The 14,673-nt window shown below is 41.8% G+C and overlaps 1 protein-coding gene across 25 annotated transcripts in view; it reads left to right on the forward strand.

Annotated features, from left to right (window-relative positions):
* The window catches only part of LOC147359647 (uncharacterized), a 442,120-nt gene that overhangs the window by 371,525 nt on the left and 55,922 nt on the right, over positions 1-14,673 (forward strand). For 23 of the 25 annotated variants that reach the window (XR_015141079.1, XR_015141078.1, XR_015141080.1 and 20 more), the window contains one exon: positions 13,335-13,391. The exons of the other annotated variants lie outside the window; for them this stretch is intronic. Coding sequence is in view for 5 of the 23 variants with exons in the window: in XM_086337343.1 (XP_086193469.1) it covers positions 13,335-13,391 (57 nt within the window). In the remaining 18 variants the exon portion in view is untranslated. The remainder of the gene's footprint in view (positions 1-13,334; positions 13,392-14,673) is intronic. 25 annotated transcript variants of the gene reach the window in all.

A 14,673-nucleotide genomic window follows, 5' to 3' on the forward strand; every position in this document is an offset into this window, starting at 1 on the left:
CACATATGGCGGTTCCTGGGACACTGATCTCACCACAGCCCTCCCTCCGTTCTGTGCGCCCATCCCACACTGTTGCCTCTCGGCCTTTCTGGCTCCTCACTCACCCTGCCCTGGCCACACAGGCACCTGTTGCTCCTTTCGCACTCCAGGAGCGTTTCCTCCTTCGGATCTCGGTGTTTGCAGGAACCGCCCTCTCCCCAGCTACCTGCCGACACACTTACCTCTTTTGGAACTTGCTCAACCCTGCAGGTCTCCTTGTTGCCCTCATCTGGTTTTTCCTCTGTAAAGCGCGTCTCTTCCAACCCAGACCAGATATTTCCCATAACTCTCTTTATTGTCTGTCTTTCCCAACTGGAATGTAGTTCCATGAGGGCAAAGATATATGTGTAATTTATTTAATGCTGGGTCCCAGAGCCAATGGCAGTACCTGTTGGTGGGAGATGCTCAGGTCACATTTGTTAGATGAAAACACATGAGAATGGATGCTCTGACAGAGCTTTTGAAAGGCTAACTGAGAGCTTTGGGATAAAGCGAGAACACTATCATTGGAAGACTTCAGACTTAGGCTGGACAAACCTTGGCGGTGACCTTGTAGAAGTATTGAGAATTAAGTGGTAATTAAGTATTTTGTTCTTTTGAAGCACTCACTGTGTCTAGTTTCTAATTAGATGAAGGATAACTAGTAACATATTTTATTAATAAAAGAGCAATGCTCTTCCTGTCCGGATCTAAGATTGTGCTGCTAACAGAAAGATACCTAATTGCTTTTTCGGTTGGATTTAAAAATAGTTAGCAGTGATTACATATTTATAATTTATTTTAATACATGTCAATTATTAAATTATGTTTAATAATTAAATAATTTCACTAATAAAATTTTTTTAATAATTAAAAAATTAAGTTGTGCTGGCTTATTTCAGGTAGCTCATACCATCTTAAACCCAATCTTTTGGGCCACATGATCCTAACACAGGCATTACTTACCCCCAGTGGTATTTTACCTTAAGTGCATGACCCAGTCTTAAATAGGCATCTTGAAATCCAGAGATATAAATTACACTGGCAAAATAATTACAAATATATCAATCTGTGTTGTGTGTTCTGAATAGCCATTCTTTTAAATATTTGATTTTCTTAATGGACAGGCAACACTCAATTTTAAAAGCATATTACATTGTTAGGAAGATAGGTCATTTACTCAAATTTTTTTCTTAGTTTCAAATTACTTAAATTTTCTTCTTTTCCTATACTTGCAACGGTCCTAAATCTCTGGCCCCTTATCTTATACACTTATAGAGATACCAAGTCTTAAGCACTTTGAGTTCCTCCCAATTGAAAAGCTTGAGCATTTTCCTACACCAAATGACAATACAGTCTGTAGTTGGTTTCCTAGGGCGTGGCCCATATACTGTATTTACAATAGGCACCTTACCCCCATATCTCACCTGTAAACCTGTATGAGACCTCTTGTGTGCAAAGACAAGAAGTATAGAATTTTGGAATTTTCAAGAGTTTTACACTATGTGTAACTTATTGTTGTTGGTGGTGTGTGTATGTGCACGTGCAAGTGTTTTAATCCCATTCTAATTAGTTGAATGTTTGAAGCATCGTAATTGTCAATATAAGCTCTAAATTAGTTAGCCTTTGAAACACTAATCAGAAGCCCACAGATTAGTAGTTCTGTTGGAAGGATTCAATTTTCTTTGATCAACACCAGAGAGTCTGTTAATTAGTACAATTGATGTTAGGCGTGATTTTTAAATTGGTGAAATGACCGGGTCCAAGATACATAGTCTAGATGGCTTACAAGGCCTTCTAATCTACTGATACAATTGCTTCACTTTGAGATAAAGCCTTGTCCTCGGGATTCCATCCAGGTCTGCGTGTAGCTTCCAGTTCGGGATTCCATCACCTCCTCTCTACTGGAGGGACAGCTGAATCCTGCCGCTAGAGTACTGTGCACGTGTCTCAAGACAGCCTTTCATCAAAGGCATGAGCCGGAGTATAGGAAAGATAAGAGAGCGGAGATGTTGTCAAGCTTGCCCAATTTGTTATATGACTCTGGCTTGTTGTTGTTTAGTCTCTAAGTCACGTCCAGCTTTTTGCAGTCCCATGGACTGCAGCATACCAGGCTTGCCTGTCCTTCACTGTCTCCCAGAGTTTGCTCAAACTCACGTTCATTGAGTCAGTGATGCCATCCAAACATCTCATGCTCTGTCACCCCCTTCTCCTCCTGCTCTCAATCTGTCCCAGCATCAGGGTCTTTTCCAATGAGTCAGCTCTTCGCATGAGGTGGCCAAAGTGTTGGAGCTTCAGTTTCAGCATCAGTCCTTTCAATGAATATTCAGGGTTGATTTCCTTTTTAGTTGGCTGGTTTGATCTCCTTGCTGTTCAACAGATTCTCAAAAGTCTTTTCCAACTCTGGTTACTGCTAAATTAGTAAACATTTAAATACCCAATCGAATTTGCTCAGAGACTAGCTTTTGTGTGAATATGCCAGTTGGTAGAAAAACTGTCAAGGAGTATGCCCCTCACTGCAGACTCCAACCAGGGAAGTCACTCATGTCTAATTGTTAATTGTCAACAACCACATTGGCTAATGCCAATGAAGGTATGCCCTTCATGGTTATGGAGAATTTCAAGATGTTAAAAGTCCCATAAAAGTAAGTATATGATAAATTTACAAATATTTCCCAAGAAATAAGTAAAACAACAAATCATATGATTTATACTATATCAAGTGAACTAAGAATTTTCTAAATCTGCTACACTAATAGCTTGTATCCAAGTAGAAATGATCCTACAAACGAATTATGTCCTTTAAAATGGGAGAGAGATTTTTTTCTCTCTGTTAATAGACCTACTCTTACAGAAAGCCCAAGAAATTAGGATCGTGTGGATGTTCAGAAAAGTTGCAAGGTGAGGAAGGAGATAGAGGTTCTTTAAATAACTGAATACATTATGGAGAGAGGAGAAAATAAAATTAGCTAAGGGGAATGTATATAGTTTGGACATTTTAAACAATGACCTAGGGTGGTGTTAACTTAGCGATGACCAGAGGTGAAGAGTGGAGAGGAGCAAGGGAGTAGTATGACCTGGGTGATTTATCTGACGGGGAAAGAAGAGGGGAGGTTGTGGCAGAAGAAAATCTTTCTAGGGAATAGGTTTCCACACTCATCACTGGGGCACGGTTAGCTGGAAGCAAATGTTCACTTTATAGCAGTGACGACTGAGTCGTTGAGCTGTGGCATGGCAGTGCTTGCAGTGGTCCTATCTCCTTTCCATTGCTTGGGTTTGTAAGTCAGAGACTTTTAGTATTCCTAGAGCAAAACTTATTCTCTGCTTTCAAAACATCAAGTTTAAACCTGGGGGTCCTAACTTTTAGGCTTAATACTCATTTAAAATAGGTTCTACTTGTGACCTAATTTGCAATTAAATACAGTCAAATTTCAGTAATATTTCTGAGACAGCCACTAAGCAATGCAAAGCAAAACAAAAACAACAAAACTATTGATGTACAGCTAATTTATAAACTGATGTTAGTCCTTGTTTCCAAAAATAATATCTGAAGACAGAAATAAGGAACTGACAGCATTTATAGCAATTAGGTACAATTAAGTACTGTAACAGACACAGTCCAAGGGATGATGTAAATGCCGATTCCTTCATTTTAAATTCTCTAACAAGGAAAGGAGGGTGTCAGAGGATGAGATGGCTGGACAGCATCACTGATGCAATGAATATGAACTTGGGCAAACTCCAGGAGATGATGAGGGACAGAGAGGCCTGGCATGCTGCAGTCCATGGGGTCGCAAAGAGTCGGACATGACTGGATGACTGAACAGCAACAGCAATGAGGATATTATTTTTTTCTCCAATATAAAAACAAAAATCAGATATGGAACGTAGAAAGCAACACATACGGGTGAATGGAAGTTCTTGAATCTAGCACCCAGAGTCTGTGCCATGAAGACATGCTGTTCTTCACTGCATTAAGTTCTTAACTTCATCACCAGACAGGCATTACATCCAAAGGAAGAAAGGGTCTATCACACTTAACCTCAGAAGGCCCGAAAATCAGTCACTTTTTAGCTTTGGCAAGTGAACAGTGAGTGGGGTGGCAGTTGTTGATTGCTGTCTTTGTCATTGTTGCCAAATCCCACGGCCAGACTGAAGCTCCATTCTAAAGGACCCACGTGTCCAATTGAAACAGAGGATGACCTTGTCATAGGCAAGGCTGGGAGGAAGTTCTGTGCCTGCCGAATGAGCAACAGATAGTTCCAGTCATGGTTGATGTCAAAAGCTCTATGAAACCAGGGGATGTCATGCCAACCCTGGTGCTCACATGGGGAACTCATTAACGCACCAATGGTTCTGGGCTTTTTTTTTTTCATGAAAGAAAGTGCTAAAATTCAAAACAAATGGCCAAGTGCATTTTGTATTTATATCAGTCTAGTTTTTACTTGAGCATAAACTAAATCTTTCCACATATGCTAATGGAAACCAGTTTTGATTTTCTGTTTGTCTCTGGGTTTGCTTCCTAGAAAAGAAAAAAAAAAAGGTTCATTCTCTGTCATCAAGGGTAGTGATTATAGGAAATCAAATCTGAAAGTTAATAATAGCAATTCATTGCTATAAGTATGTATTGAATGGTGTCCATTCTTTCAACAAAGATGTCTTAAGCATCTATTTTATGCAAATCCCTCAGAGGATACAAATATGAATAAGACATAGAGTGTGCTTTCAAGAATTCCAGACTTTAGAAAAGAAGATAAAGAAATTCACGTCAATAGCTCTAACAGTGGGTAGAAATGATATCTGCATTATAAAGGAAGCACAAATAAAATGCTAGTGTTTGCAGTGTACTTGGAATTTAAAAAGCAGTGTGTGGGCTTTGGGATCTAAAACACCTGTGTTAGTCTCTTGCCTTGGTCATTTATTGTGACATTGGGTATACTGTTGTTCAGTTGTTAAGTCCTGTCTGACTCTTTGCGACCCTGTGGACTGCAGCATGCCAGGCTTCCCTGTCCTTCACCATCTCCTGGAGTTTGCTAAAACTCATGTCCATTGAGTCAGTGATGCTATCCAACCATCTCATCCTCTGCTGCCCCCTTCTCCTCCTGCCCTCAATCTTTCCCAGCATCAGAGTCTTCTTCCAATGAGTCGTCTCTTCCCACCAGGTGGCCAAAGTACTGGAGCTTCAGCTTCAGCTTCAGTCCTTCCAGTGAATATTCAGGGTTGATTTCCTTTAGGATTGACGGGTTTGATCTCCTTCAATGTAATCATGCTGCATCTGAATCCCCTATTTGTATTTAATAAAATGGTCTAGCAACACTTGCCTCAACAATGAGTTGAGGTTTAACTCAGGGTTCAAGTGCATAATGTATGTAAATTGCTTACACAGAACTAGGCAGAGATTGGTATTATAAAAGATAAAGAGGTTATTTCATGCTGAGACCATTAGGAAACATTTTATCTGAGTCTTAGAAGCTGGATAGAAAGAATTACATCATCAAAAAAGCTGGGGTGGAAGGACACTTGGCCCATTCAGGGAACAAAATGTTGCTCAGTTTTTCAGGAGTACCTTGGTGGCAAGGAATTCTGTTTACCCACCAATGGAGAGGATCTGAATGTGTTTGTTGGTCGAGCTTGGAGTACAGGTATATAGTAATGACCCTAAGCAAGGGGAAAGATTGGGAAATGGTCCAAAAGTTGGATTACCCGGCTTATTTCCCTCTGCATAGCAACCTGGAGCTAGTTCTCTAAGCAGATTTGCTGTCCTGGGCTGCCACTATCTGTCTTTCCTCCGCATAGGACAAAAATCCTTTGTGAAAAGCAAATATTGATTTCGATGGAACCCTGGATGAAGAGGGAATATTTTGGGATCTAGGTCTCAGCTAAAAAGAGGCCAGCACCTTGCCAGCTCATCTCTGTCTCAGTGTTAAATATTTCAGAGACACCAGACACCGGGCAGCATTATTTACAGACCATTATCAGTAGCAGCCAGAAGAAATTAGAGGAGGCTTATCAGGCTGAGGTGCTTTGTTTATGACTAGTCATTAAACAAATTATAATTGCTTAAAAACTTTCTATACCTTTTGCAGTTTTTAGATACACCAGTGCTGCTTTGCCATAAACAAATATTAATAATACTAAGATGGGTTAAATGGCACATGGATATTTATTATGTGCAGATACTGTTATTATTATTTATAACACTGTTGATTCTCATTCAAAGCAATGGCTTCTATTGGCATGGAATTCATATGCTTGGCTATTCCATGAATTTCTGGATTTCAAATGCTGTTTTCAGTTGTCTTGACAAGTTCTTTCGGTAAAGTGACCTGACCTTTTTGTCGGGTAGATAGAGTTATCGTGCATCTCTGGGGTATAGTTGTCAAAACTGATTTGTTGGGTTGTAATATGACAAATTGCCTGGTAACGTGGTTTTCTAAGTTGCAGAAATCGGTCCGAGGTTCTCCAAATGTTTTAACTAGTTCGGTGCTGGCTTCGCCACTTGCCAAGCATTGAACTTAGAGCTAATGGAGTGGACCCACTGGCTGTCTGTCTATTTCATCCCTTCTCTCTTCTTCCCTCTTATAAGCACCTAACTTTTGTTCACATATACGCCTCTCGTAATCACATTCAGAAGAAACTGGAGCCATCCCCAGCTCTAGGAATGGTCCTTATTACTTTTAGCATTCTAGCACATGACATTCCTTAGGAACAGTTATTGACTCAGGAGTTATATGACCTAAGTTGTCCCCGTCAGCTTGAGGGGAAAAACAGAAAAGAGAAGGGTTGTCTCTCATGTTGAGAAACAAGGAAACATGTTGCTCCAATTGTCACTGACGCATGAGGTGGACATCAGGTGGTACAGGTACAGGACGGAGCTGCCACTGAGGACAGAGAAAACAGGTCCTTGTATGACACCCGGACGACTTCCGGCCACCGTACTCTCAGTTGCAGCAGCGATGCATTTCCTTGTTGATCGGGGGTTTCTGATACTTGTGGCCAAAGCATTTTAGTGTATGGTTAAGTGTCCTGGAAACTAAGTTCACTCATTTCTAAGCATTCACCTCACAGGCCTTTTGTGAGGACTATTTGAGAATAAGTGCTCAATTAATTTAGCAAGGACTCTATTGTGTCCCCTTAATAGATAGTATTGTTCTGGGCCCAAATAATAAATCCTTCTTCACATTTGTTGATTCACAGTTTATGTGAAACCTGCTCCACTTGCCACTGCTCACTTGGCTTTGTTTTGATTTTATGTTTGTTTCTACATTTGCTTCAATAAACGGAGATGTTTAAGACTGGCTTTTAGAAATTAACACTCCTCCTACTTCCCAAGACTCTCTCTTTTGTCCTTTTTCCAATCTTTAAAATGAGATAGAAACTCAGAAAAGAGGTTGATTTGTCCAGAGTCTAGTGAAAGAGCTAGTCAGATGAGAAGAAGATAATTTTTACATTTTGTTTCTTATCGTGAGAATATTTTTATTTAGATTCACTATTAGCAGCAGAGTTAAAGTTAGAATCCAGCTCACACCCCTCCCCCTGTTTTTTGGTCCATTTTTATTTTCTTGTTTGTTTCCCTACCTTATGGATTCTTCAAATAAGTCAATGCTGTCAGGATAGTTCTAAGAATAAGCTACTGTTGTTAGTTTTATTAATGTGCAGAATGTACAGTTTGTTAGCTTGCATTTGTTAATCTGCCATTATAATTCTCTCCTGTACATACCGTCTTTCTTGTATTAGCATTGGTTTACTAACCCGCATCTGGGGCTAACTGTGGGTGTGTAATTGAAATGATGTTGCTAGTCTTTGCTGGTGTAGGCCACAGGAACCAGGTGGCACAGTCCTGGGTAATGTGTTTAATTGCCTTGTTAACTGACTGTATCTCTTAGACCTTTCATTAAGTAAGTTCCCTTTGTCACATGCTTAGGACAATTGCTCTAGGCCAGTAGATTTCAAATTGCCATTACTCTAGGGAACTTTAGAGGTGCTTTGGGGAGTCATAGACTAAAATGAAGAGGAAATCGAAGTTGTGGGATGCAAGCTGGTCTCTGATAGTAGTTATGAGGGGATTGGAAGATAAATTCTCTTTATTTTCTTTATAAATTCTCTTTATCTTATTTATAAAAGATAAGTTCTTTTTATCATCCTAGGTATAACATCATTTTCAAAAGGCATCTTGGAGGTTGGTTAAAGGTGAGAAGGAGAGGAGTAGGAGGAAAACGAGGATTCAGAGAAATCTGGCTGAGTTCTGACTATAGGGGACAACATCTAACCCTTATAGTTAATCAGTATTAATCGTGTGGCAGACATTGCACTGTTGCTGCTGCTAAGTCGCTTCAGTCGTGTCCGACCCTGTGTGACCTCATAGACGGCAGCCCACCAGGCTCCCTAGTCACTGGGATTCTCCAGGCAAGAACAATGGACTGGGTTGCCATTTCCTTCTCCAATGCATGAAAGTGAAAAGTGAAAGTGAAGTTGCTCAGTCGTGTCTGACTCTTAGCAACCCCATGGACTGCAGCCCACCAGGCTTCTCCGTCCATGGAATTTTCCAGGCACTGTGTTCTAAACATGAGAGATGGAGTTTGCTGGCTTCTACTTTTTGTTCAGTTCAGTCGCTCAGTCATGTCTGACTCTCTGCGACCCCATGAATTGCCGCATGCCAGGCCTCCCTGTCTATTACCATCTCCCGGAGTTCAGTCAAACTCACGTCCATCGAGTCCGTGATGCCATCCAGCCATCTCATTCTCTGTCATCCCCTTCTCCTCCTGCCCCCAATTCCTCCCAGCATCAGACTCTTTTCCAATGAGTCAACTCTTCACATGAGGTGGCCAAAGTACTGGAGTTTCAGCTTTAGCATCATTCCTTCCAAAGAACACCCAGGGCTGATCTCCTTTAGAATGGACTGGTTGGATCTCCTTGCAGTCCAAGGGACTCTCAAGAGTCTTCTCCAACACCACAGTTCAAAAGCATCAATTCTTCGGCACTCAGCTTTCTTCACAGTCCAACTCTCACATCTATACATGACCACTGGAAAAACCATAGCCTTGACTATACGGACCTTTGTTGGCAAAGTAATGTCTCTGTTTTTCAGTAGGCTATCTAGGTTTGTCATAACTTTTCTTCCAAGGAGTAAGCATCTTTTAATTTCATGGCTGCAATCACCATCTGCAGTGATTTTGGAGCCCGAAAAGTAAAGTCTGACACTATTTCCCCATCTATTTCCCATGTAGTGATGGGACCAGATGCCATGGTCTTCATTTTCTGAATGTTGAGCTTTAAGCCAACTTTTTCACTCTCCTCTTTCACTTTCATCAAGAGGCTTTTGAGTTCCTCTTCACTTTCTGCCATAAGGGTGGGGTCATCTGCATATCTGAGGTTATTGATATTTCTCCCGGCAATCTTGATTCCAGCTTGTGCTTCTTCCAGCCCAGTGTTTCTCATGATGTACTCTGCATGTAAGTTCAATAAGCAGGGTGACAATATACAGCCTTGACGTACTCTGATTCCTATTTGGAATCAGTCTGTTGTCCCATGTCCAGTTCGAACTGTTGCTTCCTGACCTGCATATAGGTTTCTCAAGAGACAAGTCAGATGGCCTGGTATTCCCATCTCTTTCAGAGTTTTCCACACTTTATTGTGATCCATACAGTCAAAGGCTTTGACATAGTCAATATAGCTGAGAAATTAATGGGAGCAGGGCCTGAAAAATTGCAAAATAGAATATAGATATCAGGCACCATAGAGGTTGACTTAAGTTGAGAAACAGCTTATCTGGAGACTAAATGCAGTTTCTCTTTTCATATCAGTCACAGAGACTGGTCACTTTGTGAACTGGCTCTTAAGCATCACTTCCATGTTGAAGGCTCTCATGGCCATTAATTCACAATTAAAAATAGCCCCAGGTCCTGGTCCCTGGCATTCGCCCCATCCTCCTGCCTCTTCTCTGGACCAGTCAGGCTTTGATCTTTAACTTTTCTCCTTCTTGTGGCTCAGCTGATAAAGAATCCTCCTGCAATGTGGAAGACCTGGGTTTGATCCCTGCATTGATCCCGTGGAGAAGGGAAATGCTACCCACTCCAGTATTTTGGCCTGGAGAGTTCCATGGACTGTATAATCCATGGGGTCCCATAGCGTAGGACACGACTGAGCGACTTTCACTTTCACTTTCGTGCCTTTTCTCCGGACCAGTCAAGCTTTGATCTTTAACTTTTCTCCTTCAGACCCCTGACCAACCAGCCATGTCATTTGCCTGCCCACGTGTCCCTATATTTCCTTATATCGGGCCACATCTCTTCCAACACAAAGTGGATCGTCAGGTACATGTACTAAAGCTGTGCTCACATAGAACCTTAAGCTCCCCGCTGTTCCCGGGGGGCACCCTCAGTGTGTCTTCAGGTTAGAAGTAGACCATTTTCAGCTTCAAACCACATACCAAGCCAGCCCACATTGAACCAAGCCTGGCTATTTTCTTCCTCAGTCTGCTGGTCATATAGTATGAGCACCAGTGCAGGAGTGGTGGGCGTCCTGAGGAGACGGACCGCCTCCTTAGAGAGACTACCAGAACCTCATGAATGTGTCTTCTTTGCTTGTCTTTCTCAAATGGTGTGCTCGTTGAGAGCAGAGACGGTGACTCTGAAAACCTAACCCCCAGAAGAGATCCTGACACACAGTGGGTCTTTAATAAATGCTTATTGAAATGAAGTTAATGATTAGTGGGTGACAGAGATAGGACAAAGAGCCACGTGTACACACTTAGTTCAAGGTGTCTTCCACCACATATTCAGGAATAATCTCCCAGGAAATTCTTAGTGAAAGGGCTGAGGGGCAAAAAGGGGGATGGATATAGTGGAAAGTGAAAACGTTAGTCCTCAGTCATATCCGACTCTTTGCAACCCAATGGACTGTGGCTCCTTTGTCCATTGAATTCTCCAGGCAAGAATACTGGAGTGAGTTGCCATTCCCTTCTCCAGGGGATCTTCCTACTCAGGGATCAAACCTGGGTTTCCTCCATTGCAGGCAGATTTTTTATCATCTTAACCACAGGGAAATCTAGATACAGTAGGGGCAGGGGTGTTTCTCTGTGAGGCCTTGGTGATCATCCTAATTGATCAAATGACCTGGTTTTAACTCTGCAGCTCCTATTTCTCTCAATAATAGCTCAAATAAACGCACAGAATGACCGTAACTTCTGCTTTTTTCAGCTCTCTTTGGAACCTGATCTGTGAGAGGCTTCAAGCCCCAGAAGAACCCAAGCCAGGCCTTCCTACTTTTCATTTTCTGTTTACTTCTTCCCTCTTTTTAAAATTTCTTCACTTGTGAAGTATTGCTGAGAACACAAAGACTGAACAAGTTGTTACATAATTACATTAAGTGCTCTTAATGTCTGTAATAGAGATTATTTGATAGTGCATAGTGAGAGGCACTAGGATTAGAGGAGTCCTCCCCAGGGAGACTTGAAGGTTAAGAAGACTTTATTAGAAGTGCAGCCACACCCTGCAGTAGGAAAGGAGTGTGGCATTTTTGAGAAAGTGCTTTAAAATAGCTGGAGTCTAGAGATGGAGGAGGAAAGATAGTGAAAGTTGTGTCTGACTCTGCAACCCCACAGACTGTAGCCCACCAGCCTCCTCCATCCATGGGATTTTCCAGGCAAGAATACTGGAGTGGGATCTTCCTGACCCACGGATCAAACCTGAGATGGAGGAGGAGATGTACCCAGTTACAATGGCGAGTTAGGTTGATGTCGGATCATGAAGGGCTGTTGCAAGCTGTGCGAATTTTTATCTTTGTGCTTAAGGGTGTTGAAGAGACATGAAAGTATTTTAAGGAAGAAGTTACCTTTTTTAAATGTCAGATTTAGAAGTTTTTATCCTTGTAACTAGTCAGGGGAACAGACTGGAGGGAGGCTAGAGAAACTGTGGGGGGGTCAAGTTAGGCGGCTGTTGTTACAGGAACAAGATGGCTTGGATTAAGTTGGTGGCATGGGAGAAGTGGAGTGATTTGAGAGAAATAGATTCAATCTGCTAATTAATTGGAGGTAAGGCCCAGGGAGAAGAAGATGCCAGTTTTAAGTTCCAGTTTTCTGGCTTGAGTAGTTGGATGATGGTGCCAGCTACTGAGCTCAGAATGTAAGGAAAAGGAGCAGATAGAAGGACCAAAACATGATATTCTGTGTCTTGCTCATATTTACCTGTTCCAAGGTTTGACGCATAGACAGATCTTCATGGAGGTCATCATGAAACCCACTACAGTTTCCCTAGAGAATTCCTAACTATCTTTCAACACCCACTCAAAAGTCTTCCTGCAGTGAAACCTCTGGACCTCATCAGACCACGAAGCCACAGAGCCTTCTGCCATCATTGGTGCCAGTGCTGTTCTTGTAGAGTTGTCTGTTACAGCACTTGCCATATTTGACTGCAATTTTTGTTTTTCTGTCAGTCTCTCTATAGGCTTTGAGCTCCATGAGAGCAGAACCTCATCTTTTTTTTTCTCCATGGTCCCAAACCAGCCATTGCATATGCTCAGTTAGTACTGAATCAGATGATAAGAGAGGGGGTGGTGGGCATTGGTGTCTAGAAGCTATGCTCTCAGGCAAGAGTTAAATCTCTTGTGTAGAAACCTCACTGGGGATGAGTCATATTTATACTTTTTGTACTCAGTACCTGAATTTGTCATTGTAGTCAGACAATCAGAGGTTTGAGAAGAGGTCTCCCTGGAATCCTCAGTGATTAACAAAAAAGCATTAGTTCATCTTCAGTCACTGTATTGCCTGGAGGAAGTCATTCATTATCATCTCAGTTTTTCTATTTAAAAAATGGAGAGAAAAAAAAAACTTTTTTTTTTTTTTTTAAACTTAGCTCTTTGTATCCTAAGAGCTTTATTAAACAGTCTTGACTACCTACTATATCACACAGCCAGGAAGTGACAAAACCAGACCTTGAATCCAGAGCTATCTAATTCCAGCCACTAAACTGTATGGATTATTTTCACTCATGGTCTAGCAAACATAACAATGAAGACATCTAGTGGACGAGATAGTTGAAATGCAGCTCAAGAAGAGCAAGTAGAGACCACCAGCAGAGTCATAGACTCACATAATACAGAGTATGCTGAAGGAACAATGAGTTAAAAAAAAAAAAAAAAAGAAAAGAAAATCATCAGGAAATGTTCTATCCAATCAACCCTTGAATTTGGCATTTCACATTTGTGTCTAACAGATTTGCCTGGATTCTATTTTCGAGTACCCTGGGAACACTGGGGCTTCTTGCCTTGAAGGGCATTACAATGATTTCTGGTTATGTTATTTGTTTCTCACCGTTCAGGTGTGATCTGGCCATGTGCTTCTGTGGAATTATAGCAGCACATCTGATTACAGGAAGGTAAGTTCTCAGTCAGGCACTGTGTAAAATGAGCTCAATTTGTTTTTATTCAATAATTATTGCTTTTGATTTCTATAAGCTCAATTGTCAGACGTGACTGAGTGAGCACACACGCACCACGGCAGGAGCAGGTGATGGTACGGCAGGGCAGCAAAGGGAGGGGAGGCTATATGGGTGTATGATTTGCCTTGAAATTTGCTTTGCTTTCTGAGTTTAGGTGTCTAGTCAGTCTAAATTTCAGGGCATAATTGATGGCACCATGAGTAATAGGGAGATAATTTCTTAACACCAGCACAAAGGTATTAGCAAACAGGTAGGACAAAAATAAAGCAAAGGGGACTGAAAACAACCTCAGACTATGTCTATTTTGGAAAATTCAAGTTGCTTTGTAAAACCCCTGATGCTATGGTATGCTAAGTCATTTCAGTCGTGTCCGACTTTGTGTGACCCCATGGACGGCAGCCACCAGGCTCCCCTGTCCCTGGGATTCTCCAGGCAAGAACAATGGAGTGGGTTGCCATTTCCTTCTCCAATGCATGAAAGTGAAAAGTGAAAGCGAAGTCGCTCAGTCGTGTCCGACTCTTAGCGACCCCATGGACTGCAGCCTACCAGGCTCCTCCATCCATGGGATTTTCCAGGCAAAAGTATTGGAGTGGGGTGCCATTGCCTTCTCCGAAACCCCTGATGATATACTTTCAATTTTAGGCTAGAATAACCTCCTAAAGGGCTTCCCTGAGAGTTCAGTTGGTAAAGAATCCACCTGCAATGCAGGAGACCCCAGTTCAATTCCTGGGTCAGAAAGATCTGCTGGAGAAGGATTAGACTACCCACTCCAATATTCTTGGGCTTCCCTGATAGCTCAGTTGGTAAAGAATCTGCCTGCAATGCAGGAGACCCTGGTTTGCTTCCTGGGTTGGGAAGATCCACTGGAGAAAGGATAGGCTACCCACTCCATTATACTTAGGCTTCCCTTGTGGCTCAGCTGGTAAAGAATCCACCTGCAATGCGGGAGACCTGGGTTCAATCCCTGGGTTGCGAGAAAACCCTGGAGAAGGGAAATACCCACTCCAGTATTCTGACCTGGAGAATTCCTTGGGGTAGCAAAGAGTCAGAGATGACTGAGTGACTTTCACTTCACCCTCCTAAAAGTGAAAGCAATAAAAGTCAATAGAGTCATAGATTTTGAAAGGAAAAAATGTTTATTTATTGACTTCTCCAAAAATCATACAAGTATTTTGGAATGTGTTCTGAGATTGTCACTGTATATGACACTTTGAATACA

This window comes from Bos grunniens, chromosome 14, assembly GCF_055505025.1.
Source record: "Bos grunniens cultivar Pamir isolate PY7600 chromosome 14, Bosgru_T2T1.0, whole genome shotgun sequence".
In the NCBI taxonomy this organism is placed as follows: domain Eukaryota; kingdom Metazoa; phylum Chordata; class Mammalia; order Artiodactyla; family Bovidae; genus Bos; species Bos grunniens.